This window comes from Labrus mixtus, chromosome 7 (genome assembly GCF_963584025.1).
Source record: "Labrus mixtus chromosome 7, fLabMix1.1, whole genome shotgun sequence".
In the NCBI taxonomy this organism is placed as follows: domain Eukaryota; kingdom Metazoa; phylum Chordata; class Actinopteri; order Labriformes; family Labridae; genus Labrus; species Labrus mixtus.
The window spans coordinates 25228213-25250577 of NC_083618.1; the positions used below are offsets into that span (position 1 = coordinate 25228213).

General features: G+C 39.3%; 1 protein-coding gene across 2 annotated transcripts in view; it reads right to left on the reverse strand.

Moving 5' to 3' along the window:
- The window catches only part of pdzrn3b (PDZ domain containing RING finger 3b), a 59637-nt gene extending 46871 nt beyond the window's left edge, over positions 1-12766 (reverse strand). The window contains exons 1-3 of one of the 2 annotated variants that reach the window (XM_061041371.1): positions 11932-12765; positions 5967-6053; positions 3249-3356 (exon numbers count right to left, since the gene is read on the reverse strand). In XM_061041371.1, coding sequence (XP_060897354.1) covers positions 3249-3356; positions 5967-6053; positions 11932-12645 — 909 coding nt within the window. In that variant the 5' untranslated portion in view covers positions 12646-12765. Of the gene's footprint in view, positions 1-3248; positions 3357-5966; positions 6054-11931 lie in introns of both variants that reach the window. The other variant, XM_061041372.1, reaches the window with a different exon arrangement.
- Between the last annotated feature and the right edge of the window lie 9599 nt (positions 12767-22365).

A 22365-nucleotide genomic window follows, 5' to 3' on the forward strand; every position in this document is an offset into this window, starting at 1 on the left:
CCTCCGATAGCACGTCCTGCAATGTGACTATTACAAGTGCACATCACCATTGGGATGGTAAACTCATATATAATGTTCAGCCCTATCACAAAGGTTCCTAAAAAGGACAGAGTAACAAGCTGTTGTTTTCAAAACTTGAAAACTGAGATGTCATTCCATCCCGTTCTTTCTTTTTTAGGTCTGACAAACCTGACATCAACTTCTTGCTGTAACACCCTAAAAAAAGAGAACTTGGAAATATGAACTACCTCCTCTTCTATCAGGTTTCATATCTGAAGTGCTACTGTATATTCTTATTTCAATGGCTGAATGATTTATTGTCTAATAAACCCTCAGCTTTTTGAAAAAAAAATGTCACTTAATATGGTGCTTTGCTACATCCGTAGGCCGTTTGTGTTTCAGCTCATGTGCTTTCCTCATTGGAGATGTATTATAACTTTAGCCACACTAGCTAAAAACAAGACAAACCCAAGTAGGCCACTGTCCAAAAGCAAATCTGAACTCAACTCTAATAAAGCGGGGAACACACTGCAAGATAATCGGCCAATTTTATTTTTTATCAGAAATCCTGATGTGTGGGAAGAACACTGAGGACGGCCGAGCGCGGACTCTGTGAATTGCCACGTGGGACGGAACAATAGCCAATAGGGAAGCAAACTGGCTGAAGCAGGAAGCTCAACAAACATTACCATGGCAACAACAGCAAACGGGAAGCATAAAGTTAGATAGATGTCATAAATTCAGGACCAAACAAACTACAATCCAACTGACGAGGAGAGGAGTAACGCTGGTGCATCAAAAAAACAACAACACACATTTAGCTTGACCATCATGTTTGTTTACTCTTAAGTCGCATTTGACTGCGTGAGATGACACGTTTTGATAGTCGAGACTGTTGGTTAATGAATCGGTTAGTGTGTGGTGTGCTGAGTTGCTTGTCTCGTTGCACACCACACACTATAACAGGGGTCTCCAACCTTTTTTCATCTGAGAGCTACTTTCAAAAAATGAAAGTGGCCAAGGGCTACTTGCATAAAATCGCTTGCATTTATTTACATAACTCACATCAGCTGAATTAAGCTACTGTTTGTGAAATTGCAATAAGCCAATGCTTTATCAACAATCTTAAATTCACATCAATGTCCAAGAAAACATTCGTACTTCATACGTGTTTTTATGGGCCAAATATATGAATAGTGGGAAGAGGTGCATTTACCGTCGTCAGATTTTTGTTTTTATTTTTAACACAGTCGGTCAACCTATAGGCGAGCTACTGAAAACCTGCCTGTGAGCTACCAGTAGCTCCCGAGCTACCTGTTGGAGACCCCTGCACTATAAGAACTGAATTGTTCATCTGCCATGATTTGTCGTCATGTTTTGGGTCTCTCACATTTTAAAAATCTTTTAGTGTGTGCCAGGCCTTAGACAATAAATAGTGCCTCGCTATCTCAAAACCAGATCCGATGCAAGAGATGTTCTTTGGTAACACAATACAGAAACTTGCCCGTTAAAGCCAATCCAGATGATTTCCTATAGTCCTCATACATGCCCAAATCAACATATACACACAATTATAGATATATATACAAAAACCAGAGCAATGCAGTGGCATGCAAAGACCAAGCAACAACCCCCATGGATTAAGCATATATGGAAGTGCCAAAGACTGTCCCTCGAGTAGCCACTTAAGGTTGCCTCCAACAGCTATACTCACCCTATTAGGCTCCAAATAAAATGCCAAACTGAACAACAGAAATACCAAGAGATTACAGCGACAAAAAACTGGTTTGTTCTCTATGGCTCATGTCTCTAATTAACTGTAGGGGTTCATACAAATCATGCCTTTAAGTTACATTTATGCTTGCGACTTTGAGTTTATACATGTGAGACATTAACACAGCTGATTTAGTCACTGAACTTCACCTTTCAGCAGTGTTTTTTTTTTTAAACCATACAAATACTATGACTTATTGTACAGTTTATTGAAATGAGCATGGGTTTCAGGATTGCTGTTGACTTTTCAAGTCGATAAAAACATGTCGCTCACCAAAAAACTCTTCCACCAAACACTCGCTCACTGGAGATTCAGCCGAGCAAGCGGCAGCTCTGCTACTTTCAATAAGCTCTTGGAAGTTAATTTAGTTTAAAAGATAAACAGAACTACGGTCAACTATCACCACAAAAAGGAATCGTACACTGTTGAAAAAATGATCACAACCCAACACATTCACCAGCAAATGAGTCAAGGGCACAGACTGTTTAACAAAATATGGTCTCTTGTGGCTCATGAAAACCAACATGGTGGCAGTTGGTATGCCAAATAGGCAGCTTGAAAACCAATGTGTGATGTCAGTGTGGCTATGTCCATAATTTATACAGTCTATGGCAAACACTGCAGCCTCACATATACAGTACTGTACATGTTCACACAACATATGAGCAAATCCGTCTTGCTCATCATACGGCCTGACTAATTCATTCTGCTTTTGAAAGGGGACAAGTTAAGTGTGTTACTCTAAGATATATATTTAACTGAGGACCAGCATGTCACATCTTAGCTATGGTGTTGCAGTACTTAGAACCACAACGTTCTGAAAAACAATGGGAGGCTTATGGTAGATTGCTTGTTGCACATTTGTACTGGCTTCAGGATAGGATACAGTGACTACAGTCCAGATGTGTGAGTTCCTGTCATGTAAGCAAATTCTATTAACATCTCTGTAAGACATGTAGCTACTTATCCAAAAACTACAGTGCAATTTTACTGAGGTTTGATAATAAAGCCTGAGACAAACCATATTTCTAATCACAGTGATGCCTATTGCAGAATGTTGAGCTTTGTAACGCATCCCTCTTGTTGACCTCAGATGAGATGGCCTTTCTATGACTCAGTTTAAATGCCAGGAGAGGATGCTATACTACAGCTCTATCATAATATAAGAGTTGGGAGTAAGCAAACACAGTGCGATTTCACTATGCCCTACTTACATATTTTGTCAAATTAGTGATTGGTAAATATCACTCAAATAAAAAGCAATGATCTAAATTCTCATTTGTTTGCTGTCATTCAGCTGTAGTTGAATTTTCGAAGTCAAAGTTACTTAATTTTCAGGGATGGTTGTGTGTAACCTCACTTTCAGTTTCATAATGAAGACAGTGTCTGTTAGACAATCCAGCGGTACAAAATAGTAACAAAAATAACTCTTTCTTCCTCTTTTTTTAAATGAAACAGAGTGTCTGCCACATACCTCAATGATTCTGTCGTGTATCTGAAGACCTCCTTCCTTGTCTGCTGGACCTTCTGCAACGATCTTGGATACGAAAATCCCTTCATTTGAAGTGCTGTCATTGTCATCCTATGAAATAAATGGCAGTTATTGTTTGCCACATTGTACAAGACGTGTTCAGATTGTTTGGGAGAATATTACTTTTAAAGATCTGTCAAATAATAGAGATCTTATTGTGTTTCTTACTGACCAAAATGAGTGTAAGGAAGATTTAATTAATATCTCAATTAAATTGGTTAGCTACTTTAAAAGGTCTGGAAACATAATGAAGAAATTCACATAGTTAGCCCATACCAAACAGATACATTCCTAGTCTCCAGTCTCCTAAATTAGAGGTCCTTTCTCAAACTGGACCCTACCCACTGGACCTCCATCATGGAGTAAACTCAATGAGATTTTTTAAAGGTAATAAAGGTAAGAATAAAAAACATGCATTTAATCTAAATAGATCATGGCTTTATTGGTATGGGGGGGTTGAATTTTTATATACATCTTAATGGTTTTGATCATATTAAGGCTAAGCGTTACGCATAATAAGGGATGTGACTGATCTGACTGACATGCAGGTATGATGTAGCTTTGTTCCAGCAGGCTAAAGACTTGTCTCAGCTCCACCTATTTAGTAGGTTGACCAAAAGTTAGTTTTAGATAGCATTTCCAATATGGCAACCACCATTGTTGGGCTTCAAAACACCACTTCAGAACTGGGACTATTTCCATGTTGTCCACAGGAGCCTCAATGCAAGGGCACAGTGTGTAGGAAGAGGCCGTAGGAGTGTTTTAAGAAAGGCCCAAAGTGTCCATTAAAAGGCAAGTAACTGAATTTAGTTTGTGCTTCTTAAAGCTTTTAAGAAGTAATTACTCATGTATATATCCACGACTTTCACTGATACATAACAAGGGAAATCTCTAAGTCTTTTATACTTAATCAAACCTATCCTTTAACCCCAGAGTCAAGGATAAACTTTAAATTTAAATACGTAACAATTATGGGGACTTTTTAAGAGGAACTATCCATAGGGATTTCCCTGAAAATTGGCCACCGTGGTGATGGCTGATATGAACCTTAAAGCAACGTCACTTACATGACAACTGAAAACATGGAGGACGCCATGCTGTGAGTTTGTTTGTTTTCTGTGATTGGGTTAATGAAACTAACTGAGTTTGAAAAGAGACCTAGATGAGGCATTTGAGCGAGTAGAAGCAAAGAGTTTGAAACTAACATTTACAGTGAGATTTAAGTGGCGGTTGGTGGTAGAGGGTTGTCTCTTGTGGTCGACCAATCAACATGCACTAATATTGGACCAATCACCATGCATGCATGTCAATCAAGGTCCCCCTTGTCCTGAAAGAGTCACCCCCTCTGAAGCAGAACTAAAATAGTTCATAGTTACTGCGGTGCGGAATAAATAGAAGAGGGGAGGGTTCCAAAAGTTTAGAACTATGAAAAAGTTCCTGCGGCCCCAAAAACGCCTATTGTTGACATGTTCACATGTGAGATGGACCTGAGGTACTCTACATTCAACATGCTGGTCATGAACCCAGAGTCGGAACATAGACTGGCTTGAATAAAGCTTTAAACTTCTCCCAAATCATTTGGACTCATGAAGCCTCAAACACGTTTAAATGGCTGCTGAGCTCTGCAACACAGCTACACAGGATACTGGGGAGCAAAGGTGAATGTTATTCAAAAAGCTATTTATTTGACCCACAACCATCCTGCCTTACAATTAACCCTTTCTTGAGAACTGCAGACAAAGTAGTTCTTCTAGGTAACACAAAACTTGGCAGCTGATATCTCTAAATAAACAATGCCAAAAGTATTGCCACATGGAACACGTGTCAAAGCAGGCAATGGGGACATTAGCTATTTTCATTTTTTACAGAGGGTGCTGATTTAAGGCTTTCAGAGAAGGGAGGGGCAAAGTATTATCTATGCTCTCTAATGGTGGAGTTTGAAACATGGTTCTGTCACAAGAGTAGGAAAGGTTGCAAATCTACAAGACTGTGGACTGGGGTAAAAACATAGCTTCTTATGTGTCAGATCTTTTTATAGATTACTGTAATAAAAAGTTCCACTGTGATAATCTACGTTGCCCAAGAGAAGCACTACACTTTGACTGTGGAAAAACACTTCAGCACAGTCCCAATGAAACAGATATGGAGATACGGACACCATTTCAAATGAATCTGCAAAACACCATGTAAGGAAGGCAGAGTTGTGGCCCATTTCTAACCTGCCTTCATTAGTTACTTTCAATTCAAAGCCCTAGGTCAGAAAACCTTTAACGGTTAAGTAAGGGATAAATGAACCATTCCTCTCCTCCATGTTTACCTCACCACTAAAATCCCCTCAATTAAATACGAAACAACTGCATTTGAAGCTTTAATCCCATATTTAACTCTCATAAAAGTAAGTATAGCTTTTTTTTATTTTTTTTATCTGTAATGCCAAATCCACTCAACCAGACCAATATACTAACACAATAAATCTTGATAGATGCGGTCCATCTATCCACAGACTTGCAAACACATGCATGACTGTCTAAGCTCCGTCAGTAAGTACAGGGACAGATTGTGGTGCTTCAAGCATGAGCTATTCATTCCTGGGTGGCCATACGACAGTTTGCTGATAACTGGGGGATATGGAACTCTTGAGACACTCATCGTTTAACCTACCGTGCTTGGCCTTCCTCCAATGATGTTAAAACCAAGAGATCCGCCCTCACGGAGAAGGACAACAGTCAAGCTTTTAGTGTCTCCTTCCTGGAGACAGACAAACACATAAAGAAATAGAAAAACATTCTTTATAAATCATTTCCAACTATCCAAACTATCTACCATTTTAGCAGATTACAGAGATGATACTCTTTCTTCACATTTAGGGGAAGATGAGGTGATTTAAAGGATTTTTTCTACATCAATAAATCTCAGCCATGTTTACTTAAAACCAAATTATTCTCCAGCTCACTGGTTTTTAACAGTGATATCTGGCATGGCATCGACAAACTATTATTTCCTTAAATTTAACTAATGAAGAAACAACTTTTCAATTATGCTTGGTAAAAATTGTCTTGTCAAAAACTGACAAGCTTTATCAGCTTTATCTTGAATTCACCAAAAATGAGTAGCAGCAACCCCAAAATTCTTCTGATAAAAAAGCTTATTAGAAATGTTCCTAAAATAGTTTAGCTCAAACCTTCACTGTTATCCTGTTTCTTTGCCAGTCCAAACACCTAAAGTGACCACTTCAAAGCATTAACAACTCTTTCCTCTCATCGACAGCTCTCCAATATAAATACATTCACCAGATGACCTCTTACTCTCGGGCAACAAGACATGAAAACCTCTGTGAAACTTTGAGAGTCAGCTCTTAATCTGTTTCTTTAAGCAGGACTTATGAGGTTATTAGGTAACATAATTTCAGCTGCCACTGTAGTGCACTGTGACATAGAGCAACTAAATATAAAGCTGATATTATTGGCATGTACAGTGTCCTGACTGCCATAGGCTAAAAGACCATCTAGCATGTCAGGCCATTCAGGAATGCGTGCCCCTGCACTATGTCACGGCAGCATTCATGACACATGTTTCTGCATTATAGAGACTGTCATCAAGAAGACAGCTGTACATGAGGTGAAAATCAAGTTGAATTCGACTAAGAATTTAACAAAGGGGAAAATAATAAATAATTTTCCCAATTAATTTAATTTATACTTGCTCTTCCAAAAGTCAGAAAGAAAATGTAATTGATTTCCGAAAGGTATTTTACACCATGTCTGCAAGGGCTATTAAAAAATGCACCAGTAATGACAGAGCATTCATCCACATCTGCAAATACTTAAGCAAAGGTCTAACCGCTAAGAAATGTAGTAAATCTCTTCAGGTTTCCATTAGTTATTTGAAAGGTACGCCTCATAAAAAGCAAAATGTTGTTAGCACCAGAATTGCAAAACAAGATGACAATGAAATCATTTTTCAATGAAACACGTACACTATGTTGAGTAAGTTCAATCTTAGCAAGTCCTTGGAAAAATATGATCAGAGCAATTTCTTAAAGCAGGAAGAGGGCAAACATGGCGAATGGTGAAACATTTGTCTGCTGCTCACTGGTCACTTGGTACAGTCACACTTTCCGAGTCTGCGTGCCATGTAACTGCTTCACAGACTCTGGAGCATCAGTGTTCAGCCCTTTTAGTCAGGTCTGCGTCGGTCTTAAAACCGTTCTGTGTTTTAACCCCTCTCCAATTACTCAAAACTAAAGTATGTCTCCAAGATAGGTAGCAGCCTAATAAACTGCTTTATTAGTCCGTTTACATGAAAATTAGTAATAGCTGTTACCCCTGATAGTTTCCATTATTGGGGTCTCTGGGGTCTGCTCTATTTCACTGCACTCTATGTGAGATATGCAAGATGCAACATTATTCTATTAAATCATCACACACACAATCATGCTTTGAACCAAATTAGTCTCATAAGATTAGGACTTCGATAACTCACATTTAATTCACTGAAGGCACAACCTGTTTAATATTAAGGGGATTCTGATAGACAGACCTTATTGTATGAAGTATTGAAGCCAAGGTTATAAAAAAACGTAGAAAAGTAAATGTATTAGAGATAGTCTGAAGCTTTTTCCTAAAAAAAATCTAATATAGACTTACACAAAAGTATTGCTATTTGTGGGATTTCCATACAAGTGTGGTTGTGACTGCAGAGACCTTGTACTCTGCCTGGATTTTAAAGTTTTGTCTTGTTGTCTTGTTTGGGTTTACTCTGGACGCTTCTGGGTGGGGAGCTGGTGTATTTCCTCAAGCCAATGACAGCGCAGAGGTGAGTTTGGGAGTGGATACATTCTGTACCTGCCCCCTGATTTCAGGAGTTCATACTCTGACCAAAGGGGGTGCAGAGGGTCAGCTGAGACCTTGATGGCTAAATTCAGTGTGTACCGGCCTGTCAGGAAAGAAATGCTGTACATTTGCTTCTCAGTTATCTTGCTGCCTAGTTTAACAACTTTGTCCAGTTTGTTCTTATTTTGTAAGGACAGCGCTCCTCCCCGACATTGAACGCAAAAGGTCAGCACACTTTCGATAAAAGTCTTGTAAAATAGTTTCAGCATAGTGCTGTCAACATTAAAATTTCTAAGTCTCCCCAAAAAATAGAGGCGCTGTTGAGCCTTTGCATATCTTGAATTTGTGTTGGAGTTCCATGAAAGTTTGTTCTCAATTATTGTGCCAAGATACTTATACTCTTGTACAATTTCAATTTCTGTGTCCTTCATATTTACAGGGGAGAGAGATGACTGTCTTCTAAAATCAATAATAATTTCTTTAGTTCTCTTTGTATTTAAAATCAAAGAGTTATCAGAGCACCAGTTGTAAAAGTTGTCTATCTCAGCTCTGTAATTGGTCTCATTGTCATTTAAAAGACAGAGCAGCATCATCTGCAAATGTAATTCCTTTACAGTTATCGTGATGACTTGTGCAGTCATTGGTGTACAAAGTGAACAACAAAGGTGAGAGGACACACCCTTGGGGTACTCCAGTGTAGAGTGCTAATTATCGAAGAGTTTTTCTCACGGACTGGAACAAATTGTTGCCTGTCAGAAAGGAAGTTATGAATCAACCTAATGAGGGTGTGGTTAACTCCCATACTACACAGCGTCACGGCCAATAGTTCTACTTGCACAGTGCTAAAGGCAGATGAGAAATTCAGCCAATTGAACAGGCTAATCATAGTGAGGTGAAACACCAAGAAGATAAAGCTTGTTCCAAAAAGGAGGGTGAACCTTGGGTTGGCTTTCACAACTTGACACACTTTGGTCTGTTCATCAGCTTGTCTCAACAGAAACACTAGCCCTATTCAGATTTCCGTCCTGAGGAGTGATATTTACATCCCTGTGACGTTTTACATATAATATGAATGTCGTGGAGGCGTAACAGGGGGATGAAGTGATTCCTACTTATGTACTGTCTTCAGAGCTAGTGACAGAGGCATGACAGGAGCAAGACAGGACCAGCTGAGCCGGCGGGGGAGCGCAGCGATGTGTGCATTTCTGACTGTGTCTGTATGTCTACACATGGGACCTTCTGGTTGAGAGGTGACGACTCTACCAACTGAGCCACAGCCGCCCCAGTAGAACAGTGGTTGTGGTAGTTTATCCTTTGTATTTTAATAGATTTTGTATTACTGTATGTTTACTTTGTCTGGCCCTCCTGACAAGTATTCCAGAATCACAAAAAACAACAACAGTCAAACTAATAAAAACTAATCTGAAACTAGCTTAAGAGCTGCATGGTTCAAAATGGAGATCTAAGACCTAATGGAAATTGTGACAGCAATTCTTGCAGCTCTGAAGGAAACCAGAGCAAGGACTGAGCTTTTTGTTTTGACTTTGTTTTATAGCTCTTGCTGGTCTCAGTGCAGAAGTCTAAATAGTGTTAGGACTTTTATTGGAAACTCCATGTCAGTTATTCCACATATCCAGGTCAGACACATTTCCCTTACAGCCAATGACTGGATATTTAAAGAAGATAATAAAATCCTCCATCTGGCTCAGGGATCCTATGCTGAGGAGTGTTGCAGACACCTAAACAGACTAAGTAGTGATTAAGGTAACAAAAATGGCAAAACAAATCTGCCTATTGTTATCATATAAATGTTGAAATGTTAAACACATCTAAAGATCAATGCACTCCATATTGTAGTTCCTAGTGCACAGTATTGTGAATGCTGCCTCTCACAGTACCATGTCCTCATTAATGCCATTACCTGGGCTTTTGCTTTTGCTGTTTTGACAAAGTCAAAATATTCCTGCAATTAAGTTAAGTCATTCACATGACAAAAATGAAGTTAGTTTTGCTGTCTGCAAGTCATCCACTTTCAGCAAGTAATCCCTCTTATAATGTTCTGTTTGTATTCATGAATGTGTTGTGTCTCTGACCAAACAATTCTGTTCACTGCATCCCTGTCGCCTATACTGCAGATTGAGTTGAACATCTTTTAGTTATCGGGCTACACTGACCCTAACAAAAAGGTGCTTTAGCGCGAAGAAGTCACACAAAAATGGTTGTCAACTTAATAAGCAAACCCACAGTTACTATGAGCACTTTCACATAATCTCTCTCTCTCTCTCTCTCTCTCTCTCTCTCTCTCTCTCTCTCTCTCTCTCTCTCTCTCTCTCTCTCTCTCTCTCTCTCTCTCTCTCTCTCTCTCTCTCTCTCTCTCTCTCTCTCTCTCTCTCTCTCTCTCTCTCTCTCTCTCTCTCTCTCTCTCTCTCTCTCTCTCTCTCTCTCTCTCCTCATCTAGCTCACAGACCGTCTTGATCAAGAGTCTGATTGGACAATGGGCGTGTTTTCTACAAACTGATCTCTTATCTCAAACCTTACCTGCTCCAGAGCAGGTAAGGTTATCAGCAAAAGGTCACTATGGTGATTTACCCCCAAAAGAAGTGAACCACCAAAACCCTTAGTTAACACTGAAGTTAACTTGGTAACAACAAATCCTGCTTCAGTACAAGACTCTGTACCCAGTGTAAGAGTGTCTCTTGAAAACAAACTTACAAAGTAACTATTGTGAACAGAATAATTGACTCTTTTAGTTAACACTGAGGTATCATGGGATTCAATTAATCTATACCTCATGAAGGAATGAATATCCAGCTGTGCTACAGGCCCATCAGGCTTTAGTACCCCAGCGTGAGCAAATTAGTGAATATAGTTTTTGAAATTTAAAATTTCAGAAATAACAAAACTTTATAAAACAATTTCATCAGTGTGACCCGATCTCAAGTTATTGTAGTGAAGGAAAGCTCCTCCCTCTGTTCTTGGACATATTTTATAGCTAAGCCTGATAAAACACAGCAAGACCACTCCCCTGCTGATCCCAGCAGCAGTGCCAACACTGGACACTAATTCAATTTATTAACTGATTTATGAACTTTCGCTGATGTGGAGAGGCACAATGGCAACAATAAAACACTTGCGCAGGGTTTCCTCGGCTTTGACTCAACAGGAACCTATAGGCTATCTGTCCACGTATTTTTGATACATTCAACAAGTAGCAATCCCCCAACTCTGATGTCACTGTAGGCTGAGGAAATAACTCTAAAATCCGACTCATCATCGCAATGTCCACTACACCACAATACACTGGAGTTTCAAAGCCCTTTCAGACTTCTGATGTCCTGGTGGCCTTACATTTCTACATCATTGATTCCAACTTATTGTGATCACAATGAGGGACAAACATCTGATGAACGAACGCTTAAAACAAGCATGCTGCTGGTAGGCAACATACCTTCTCTTGTGTACAGAACTTGCAGTAAATATTTGGCCCTCCCCCATTGACTGCCAGCTGGCCAGAGGCACAGCTGCCCTCAGTGACTCAAAGTAGACTGAAGAAACAAACTACTTAGCGCTGATAGACTTCTGAACATTTGACTGAATGAAGGAGAAACCTTCAGATAAATCCTGCTGTTTTTTTCTGGTGGGGATTAAAAAAAAAAAAAAAACTGTCAAGCGACGTGGGTATCTGAAATAGTTAGTCCTAGATGTAATGATTCGTTCAACACTGAAAGACGGGGAGATGTATTAAAGATTTGAAAGAAAAAGGTTCCCTGAAAACGGAAAACAGTGTTGTTTACCTTGCAAGAAAAAGCCACGGTCTTAGTGAGGGATTCGATCCTCTCACTGTACTCCGTGAATTTCTTCTGGTACTGCAGAGCTGTCACCTGAAGTTCGCTGTGCACTGCTGAAAGTTGTGCCAAGAGTGTCTTCTCCCTCTTGTTGGCTTTGATAGTCTGTTTCTTGAACTCTCGATCCAGGCTGATGATTTTGCTCTGCAGCGCACTGTTGTGTGCCCTCAGAGCTCTCACGCAGCAGTGGCTGTTCGAGTTCTGCTCCCTATGGGTGAGCGTCAAACCGCAGCCGCTCTCGCAGATCCCCGCCGGCCTGTAGTCACACGTCTCCCGCATATGCTCATCCATATCCCTCAGGTCGAGCACCTCTCTGCATCCTCTATTCCTGCACTTCGCCGGGGAGTAGTCGCAGATCTCGGCATGCTCGGCCAGATGCTGGAGCTTCACCACCGCGTCGCAGCCCCTCGCGTGGTTGTCACATTTGATCTCCAGCTTCAGGATGAGGTTCTTAAGAGGCAGTACGTGATTGAGCTCCTTGGCGGAGATCCGCTGACATCTGACTGGGCAGCTGCTCTGCTGGACGACCCAGGGCAACACGCAGCCGGAGCAGAAGACGTGACCGCACGGCGTCGTCAGCGGGTCCTGCAGGACTTTGTTACACAGATTGCATGTGAAATCCGGGTCCACGGTCCCCTTGAAGCGGTCCAACTCGAATCCCATGGTTTTCCAGATCCACAATCCAAAACTTGCTGACTCCCCACCCCAGCAGATCTGAGTCGGAGTCGCGGGGGCTCTTCAGCAGCTCATTGGTGGGGCGCTCTCAGAACGACTGTGAGCTGTTCTCCAAAGTCGAACTAATTGACCAAGACTCATGGTGCCTTCACAGGCACCTCGTTCGCCTTAAGTTTAGGTGGTCAGTGATGCTTAGCCCCAAATAGCCTATAATTAAACTACTCTATTAACCAAACGGAAATCTTTTAGCTTCGACTTACTGCGACTTTATTCTTTTTCTGAGGACGTTTAAAATGTAAAGATAAAATCCGGATAAAGTTGATTGGATTTTAAATGCTTATCATGGAGTAGCATACACTCCATGAAGACACACAAAAAAAACGTGTCTTCTCCAATGATTAGGCCTAATCGAAATAATTCGTTTTTGTCGTAATAATATTGGCCTGATTTGAACTGTGACACGCTGTTGATGTGAAAACCCAACGAGGCATCTACAAAGTCTCTGTCGGTCACTGAAGGCAGCATTTCTGGGGGCGAAAGTTTGGAGTTATTCCCTACCGTAACTACTCTGATAGCTGCGCATTTACATTGAGCCTGACAAATAAAAGCAATGTTGCTGTTCAAATATAAAAGTTCGATATACATTACAAGTGGTTCCATGAGAAGGATTAAAATCATCTACTTGTAACCTCTAAGTAGCCTACAGCATACATGGTTACAAGAGTAATGTCAGACATGAAATGGCCTTATAGGAGGAAATGTTTGTTTCCATACAGAGGCTAAACGTTTGCAGACAATATACTATTGACCCAGTAGCTATATTTCCAACCTCAATTCCTCTACACAGCTTTTAAAACGTAAATGTCAGTCAGTTTGGTCCGCCTCACATAGGAGAGATGTTTACTCTTAAAATGGAGTTAGAATATAAAACAATTGTTTTTACAGACTGTGTTGGAGTCATGGCAAGCAAAAAGTTGAGAAACTGAAGTTTTTGTATTCTAGAGCAACGGTATGCTATCTTCTGTACTGGTCGGTTCAGGAATGTTTTCCATGAAGTTGGGAGAAGTGGCAACAGGGCTTATACCAGTCCATGTTGGGCCAGCCCCAAATACAGGCATCATTCCAGTGGAGATAAGAGTTAATCCTAGTCCTCCAACCTAAACTGTGAGTGAAGGACCAGGACACATCAGCCCTGCAGGCCAAAGAAGCATTTGAAGATAATGTCCACGCAAGACCCTTCTTGAGTTTCAATCATTCTGGGCCGCATGGCTGAATGGCACACAAATAATGTGGTGAAACAAACAAGACGTAAAAGCTTAATAACTGAGCTGTAGATATCCTTTTACTGTGTCCTCCAGCCAAAACAAGGCAAGCTTTTTAACCTTTATAGTATTTATGCTAAGCTAAACTAAAAGCCTGCTCATAACTTTATGGTTAGAGAACTAATATGAGTGGTATCAATCTCATTTTCAAACTCTTAACAAGAAAGCAAATAGAGTCATATCCCAAAATAGCTATTTTTACATCTTAAAATATCAGCAAAGCCTTATTTTCCTTATTTTCTTGAACAAATGATGTACAAATGTCTTGGTTGGAGATTGTTTGCAAAGTAATCCACGCTTTTTGTGACATTAAAAGGTTGGTTCCGAGGTGTCCTTGTTACATCCTATCACTTTAGTCATGAGCCATTTACATGGCCTCAGCATAGCATCATGACGTCATTATCACCATGCTTCTTTAGATATGTCAAAGGCATGAGGGCAATGTGGGAAACACCTGTAAAAAATTATTGCTGTTGTTTTTTGCTAAACATGGGAAGGATTTCACTTAGGGAGGTAAGAAACAGGATGTGGGTCAATGGAAGCCAGATTTACCCCAAAACAAAACTGCAAAACACTATATGTACTAAGTCAATTCTGAAAAACAAAACAAAATTTGCAACCATGTGTCTTTGAATGGCTTTTTAATGCACTGCCCTTTAGATGTAACAAAACAAACTATTTAATTATTACAAGTTTATTGAGTTATTATAAGAAAACTCCTGTTTCTAATTTTGACAGGTCATATAGCTGTGTAGTTCACACTTGAACAATCCTACATGAAGCACACCTGCCTGGTTGAGCACTGGGAGCACGATTCATCTTGTGGAGTCTCAAATTAACCCATCTTTTCATTTTTATATTTTAGCACCAACCACAAAGGTGAACCAACAACATAAAGTCATAGGAATCCCATAGAAAACCCACACAGCTTTATGAGGATTATTCCATCACAGCACATCTTTTTGGAATCCTTAAAGAAAAGGAATGGGTTAAAAATGAAACAAACAAGCATACAAAAAAAAGCTGCCTGATTGGAGCACACAAACCAGTAATTCCAGCACAACATGGCGAGAGCAGTTGACTGAAAGATAACTCAATATACAAGGAAATAAGGCCATGTTCTGTGTGAGTCAAATTAGGAGCTGATTGGAAACAAGCCCCTTCCAATTAGCCATTACCAAAATAACAGACTGAGGTCATCGTTATTACCTTCCCTCACAGCGGAAGGTCATAACTAAATCTGGCTTTGGTTTTACGTAATTTAACGTTATGCAGAAATAAAGTACTTTTCAGCACTGAATTTGAGATGCAGGGTTTTATCTAAACAGATGGCCTCATGAGCAAAATTGTTCTATGATGTTGTTCCTTTTCCTTTCATGTGAATAACAGAAGTACTTTTCAAGTTGGATTTCATGTTTACTTTTGTAGCTATGTTTTTCCTTGTCTGGTTTTCTTTTTTTTTCTGGCTGAAGTCAGTCTACTGCTGCCAACCTGGCAGTGTTTTCTTCTTACGCTGTGAGCTGTGTGAAATCAAACTTTCCTCCAGTTTGAAGGCTAGTACAAACCTTAATGCTATACAATATAAATGTATACATTGATAAATCAATAAAGAACACACTATTGGTCTTTCTATGATGCATGTTGTATAACTGTGATCACAGTTCGAGATAAATCTCACAGCGGGAACAATGGGTGGGCTCTGCTCAAAATAACATGCAGTAGCTTTGGTTTAAAAATATCAAATGCAAAAATATGTTAATTTTGAATAAAAAAAAACGAGTTTCCTCTTCAGCATTCCAGTTTCTGACCTACTTGTAAAACATAAATGAATAAGGCTTTATAACGTGTGTATTTGGTATAAGGATTCGAGAGTGTTTAGCTTGAGGCAGCTTTAGGAGTGTGTGTCTGAACACTTTTTGCAAACCTTTTGGCTGCTGCAATATCTTAAGAATTAAATGCGATTTTTTTGGATGGCACATTGCAAAATTTAGAATATTAGAAAGTGCATGTCTTATTTTCAAAGTAAAGTTGAAGTGTACATACCTTGTATTATTCTATTATTGTATTTCTTCTCCCTTTATTTAACTGATATGTTTGATTTTTAACTTCTTGTTATTTTTGTTAATTATATTCCTGTTTCCTGTTTCTTGAGCTGTTGTGACGAAAACATTTCCATGGGGATCAATAAAGATTATCTTTATCTTTTATCTTTTAAAAAGAATCTCGTTACACTTCATGTCAGCCACAGACGCCAGACAAGTCCAGATTAGCATCCTTTTTACTGAAGATATTAGAAAAGTTTACTTGATAATTTTCCTAAAATGAGATGTAGAATCTTAAATACAATGTCTATTTTCAACAAACTTAAGTTAACTTTGCACAAATACAGTAAGCCTCAGGGAGACAAAGTTTCTTCACATACAGGGTTCAAAAGAATGAACAGTTAGCACTGGAGTGAGGCCATTCTACCTGTCGCAAGTTATTTATTACTAGATTAACTTTAAAAGTACTATTTTATGGCAGGACAGTTATTTGCTGCTTCAAGCATGTTTCTATGGGCACTTACAAACAAAGACTTAAAGCATGGACAGTGATAAGCAGGAGCAAAGATAACATACACAACAGTCCAGTCAGTGCACATTACATAATGCAACAAAGCCAGTAAGCTTTAGCTAAAGAAGAGACCAAAGAGTAACTACTCCTCTGAACATGTTAGTTAGAACATATCTTTAGTCTTGTTAAAACCATCCAGTGCCTTTATCTTTTTGAAGGTACCAAATTTATCAACTAGATTACTACTTACAAAGTGATCCCTAAAACAAGGAAAGTTGAATAAATATCAAATACACCTTCTTTTATGTTGTAAAACTAAGTCAAATATTTGTAGACTATGCTTTTTTTGTATTACTGGCTTTTGAAAATTGGCATGGGCTTAACACATTGAGAAATTGAGAATTCTACATAACACAGAAGATTATCTGACAAAATCAATCACTGTAAACTCATAAAATGACATACAATATTTACCATCACTGTCATATTACATGAGAATATTTGAAAATATAGCTTATCCAGTATGCTTGATATTCCAATGAACATTATTGCCTCTTTGCCTGAGTTATTCATGTGTGAACTAAAGATGATAATATTTCACATGAATTTAGGCTTTAGAAAGTTTGGCTATAGCATAATACTTTCATGAGGATAATGTTCAGAAGATCTATTAAAGGCTATAAGTATGTGTTTTTAGATATTGTAAGGCAGTTTGAGATGCCTGTGCAAATTTGTATGCTGGATCCAAATCCTTCTTTTCTCATTTATTTACTGTATGTTGACTCTGCCTTTGAATGCAACATGGAAAACAATCTATATGTTTTATATAGTTTGCTGAAAAGAAAGTGGTTGTCTCCCTTTAAGTAAGTTGGTTTAACATTTCCAAATGGTTAAAATATCAAAATAAATTCCACAGTTATTCATCTATCTCAATATATCTTAAAGTAAACTTTTTGCTGTTCTTCAGTTGAGCATCAACTCTCGAAGCGAAAGAGAAGACGAGTGAGAGTTTGTTCTGGGTTTCAACATAGATGCTGCCCTGCAATTAGTGTTTGAGATTTGGCAGCTGCATTAAACCACAGAGTACATACAGTAAATTTGTGGAGTCCCTAAGTTCAAAGCTCATCATTAACCTTCTGGATCGGCACCAGCAACAACTGAGTTCCACTTCTACTGTCCACTGTTGCTTAGTGATGGACAACCAACCACACAAAACAGACACACAAATCAACTTTGTACCACGTATAACACGGACCAACTCTGCTTTTGCCAAAATGCTATGTTACAAAGAAGGTTTATAAGAAAGCTAGTGAAGGAGCTTGTTAAAAATCCTAAGGGCAAAAACTTTAGAGCTGCTAATGATTATGCCCTGCAATGCACAGTACAGGCACACAACACATTGGATTAAAGGCTTTAAAGCTGATTTGTAAATGGCATATATTTTATTTGTGTAAGTGTTGCTCCACCAGCTGATGTTTATTCTGTCTGTTGTACCCAAGCTTAACCAGACTGGTGAAAGCTGAAAACCTCATGGCCCAAGAGTTTGTAAACTATCTCAACCACACGTGTGCAGCTAGGCAACTGCATCTGAAATTAAGTCATGATCTAATCCCCTCGGTAAACGCATAATTAAAAGGGCCTTGATGAGCACCTGGCATTGGTTCGAAAATATTTGTCCACAAATCCACAAGAAAAACAGAACAAATAGATGTAGAACAGCATTTTTGCTTTGCATCTGCCGTGTGTAAGCTCCTTTCTGGAGGAGCATGCAGTGAGCAGTTTGATACTCAGGACCTCAGCTGCATTACATATGTCTTCCATTACAGGTTTTTTTTTCCAAACAATTCTTCAATACTTGTGGGTTTTCAGTCTGCCTGAGAAGGAGGATTAGGCCCTGATGAAATTGATTTATTTCTATGCCCTAACTGTTTATTAAATATAACTGGCCATCAAAGTTGTCATAAAGAGGAGGGGGGAAATGAGCTGCTACATGTACCACAAAAAGGGGAGATTTCTTTGAAAGGCCATTTATCTAAGAATGTCTTAGTTAAAGGCTAGACTTTGAGGCATAAAAAGTGGGACACTTCACCCATTAATTAGAGACAAAGTCAAATTAAATAAATAGGAGGCTTTACAGTGCTTGAACAAATATTGGTTACCTTATTATGTTCCCTAAAAAAATAACAGTAAATCCATCAATCTTACAATATTGGTAAATTCAGTTCTCTGTAAATTTACTGATGATTTTAGAGAAAACGGTAAAAAGCCCTATGCCTGTGAGTGTGTCTGTTTTTATTTAAAAATGGCTTCTGATCCTGATTGCCTGGCATGAACTATTGCAACATTCAAAGCCTTTCACATCCTTGATGGTCAGATCGACAATGTGTGTCATAAACAGATATGGGTCTGTTGTCTTTAAATGCCAAGCTGAGAGCAGGCACACTGAAAAGGAAATTATTTTAACACTCAAAGAGAAAATGATAAAGCTATGGAAACATTATTGATTATTGTGTTCTTATGATATCAAAGATAACTTTCACCCTCATGGGTTTACCCCATGTTTGCCTATCTTTATTCTATATTAAGTGCATTAAGGACACATAACCTGAACATCTTTTAGCGTATCTCTTGGCATTTCTGATTAGGTCAATATGAACCTCTAACCCTTTCAAAAACTTACCAACAAAGTCACATTCAGCTTCTCACAGTGATAAATACCATTAAGACGATACAATTTGATGATAGCAGGGAGAAATCAGCTTCCAGGTCATTGTATCAGACACAGAAGCAATCGCAAATGATCTGTGTCATTGGTGAAAGCTTCCCACAAAACTTAGCTGCAAGCTATTTCTCAGAACACTGACTCCAAATGATTTCCAACATCTGGAACAACTATGGAATACATAAACAAAGAGCTTGGTTGGGGTTGGGGGTTGGGTGCCATCATCACAAGGAATTCAAAGAAGAGTTGGGCAGTTTGAAACACGGTTTCTCCAGAGTTTAAAAGATGGAATGTAAACAGTACTGACGGAGGGGTCAGTAAAGCTCTCTGGAAGTCAGCTCTAGAGTTGTAGGATCCCCACTAACAGGCCCAGATTATGAGGAAATGGGATCTTTGCTCTGTGGAGAGCATTTTCTGCTCATGCTGTGTTCTCATAGAGTATGAATGTCACATCTGAGGCTTCCTTGTGTGTTTTTTCTCCTGACATTTAACCTTGCATTCCACTTGGGTAGTAGATAATGTAGTTGTAATAATAATACATCACATTCCACTTTTCAAAGCCCTTTCAAAGCGTTGCTCTCTTAACTGGGAGGAATGGATAGAGATGGTAGCCTGCTGTCATGATGGAAATGATACTTAAACTGCAATGACAAAGGGGTGATTTTAAATGTAATTTTGGTGTGGTAAAATCACTATCTTCTAAGTAAATCAATACATATAAAGCATATACATTTTTCTTCAGTTGCTGCATTGTAAGTCTGACCCTATAGGAGCTCTATAGACCGCATGAGAAGACAGAGGCAGGAGATAGGCAAAGCCTATAGAATGTGGGCATTTAATTACTCATCTATTATTATTCCACCTGGACACTTATACAACAGCAAACCCTAGATGGACTAACCTACCATTTTCTTCTTCTCTGGATCTCAATGGTAGATGTTATCCATAGCTGTTGATTTACTGCCACCTTCTGGATTATATTAGTTTAACAGGGCAAAGTATCCCTTTCCGTAATATTTCCATTGTTGAACTCGGACAAACGTCTGGCTTTGCTCCAGTACATCCTCAGGGATAAATCCAACTCATCCCCAGTCTTTCCCAGCTCCTCTTCCTTTTTAACACTGACCTCTTCCTCAGTTCTAACCCCAAGTTGCTCCCGCTTCTTCGTTAATTCTGTCTGTGTGATTAATTAACTCCAATGGGCACTTTACATAACAGCCTCTGCCATCAGTTTATTTAGCTGTGACCTGTGGTGTAAAAGCGCTTTGAGCAGACAGGAGAACACAGAGCATCTGCACTTGGGGGGTTGATTCTTCTATGACAGCCATTATTGCTGCCTTTAACTGTGGATAGTGCAGATCAAGTGAGACGTTAAAAGCAACCCTGTTGATGATATCATGCATTGTGGGACTTGGGATACCAAATCCTTGTGATACAACACGATAGGAGATTATTCTTTTCAGACAGGAAAACTCGAACCTCCAGATCATAACCCTACCTTGTCAGATGTATAGAGAGCAGGATGTGGGTGAGATTGACTACCATGGGTACGGCCCTAACCAGCTGAGGTCACCAAGGTCTGGTCCTCGCTCAGTTTTTCAAATACCAGACAGAGAAAATTGTCACCAATCAATGCTAGATGGCTTTTATTTTCAAAATACTCATACAGAAATGCTACACAGTCACGCTGCCTCTGATTGCAGTGTTTCTCGCTGGGCTTCATGGTTAAATCAGCCGTCTTAATAACATGCATCCTCAACCTAGTTGTGAAAAAAAAGTCTGCAGTTGGCTAGAGGGCGAGAAAGAGATTTCCGCCGTTAAGTCTCAGTGTCCGTTATTCTCAATTTCAAATGCAGTTTTCTTGTTGATAACAAGTCTTCCCACACAAGGCTCACTTGTTGTGATAATGGAGATGAAGTTGAACGTTTAAAACCAGAGTTCTGTTGTGTTGCATATAGCAACTGAAGGCTCAGTTGACGCAAAAATAAAAAGCCATTTGCAAATCCCATGGTAAACATGTCATGTTGTGCATGCATTTACAATCTGTGGGCATGGTTTCCAGTGCAAATCCGGAGATGTTTACAAATCCATGAGTTCTGTGAGGTCATTGATCAGACATTGTCAATTATTTCCGTGCAGCATATCAGCTCTCTCGCTCTTACACTCTCTCTCAGGCAAGTTTGAGAGTCAATGAAACCTCCCCGAACCCTCTTAAAACTATAATTCTACAATTAATTTAGCAAACGCTTTTGCCCGAAGCAGCATACATCAGAGAGTAATTACAGCACAAGCAAGGATCTAGGAGAAAACAACATTAGTAAGGAAAGCCTTAAGTCCGATCGACAGGTGCTGATGGGCAGTGCACTGAGGCAAGCAGAGGTTAACAAAGTAAAGTTAATATATCATCATCAACCACAACATCGACATCTGCTCTTGAGAGTTCTTATCGACGTCAAAACAATCCTAAAAAAATGATGACGATCATCATCAACATCACTGAGTGCTTAGATGTTCATGAAAGAGTTTGGTTTTTAACTTTCTCTAAAGGTACAAAGGGACTCTGCAGATCAAATGGAGTTAGTTCGTTCCACCACTGGGGCCCAACAAACACAATATCAAAAACACTAACCAAGAAAAAAACTATAATAAAAAGATCACTGTGTCACAGAAAATGAATCACAATCTGGATTATTTTTAAATTGTCTTATTGTTTGCCATTTACAAGTGCATCAACAAAACAAACTACTGCCATACTTAAAGGGATACTTCACTCATTTGCATTAAGCTTTGTATCATTAGAAACCTGGTAGTGTTTTTGAATGGTCGTGCATCCCGCCCTCATTTTCCCCTGAGATGGGAAATCTTTGTATTTCTAAGTTTGAAAAGGAGCTTCCAGTGACGTAAAATTAAGATTTTTGCATCTCTGGAAGCTGTTGCGGTTAGCGGGGTGAAACTACAACGCTAGTTCCTCATATTTTCGACCACTGAAGCTACAGACCAATCACAGATCAGTGGGTCGAAAAGAATCAGAATCGAAACTTAACGTCCGCCATAATGCTTGGCAGCTATGCTAACAGGCTCTATGGGGAACGCTGATAAGAACTGACAATG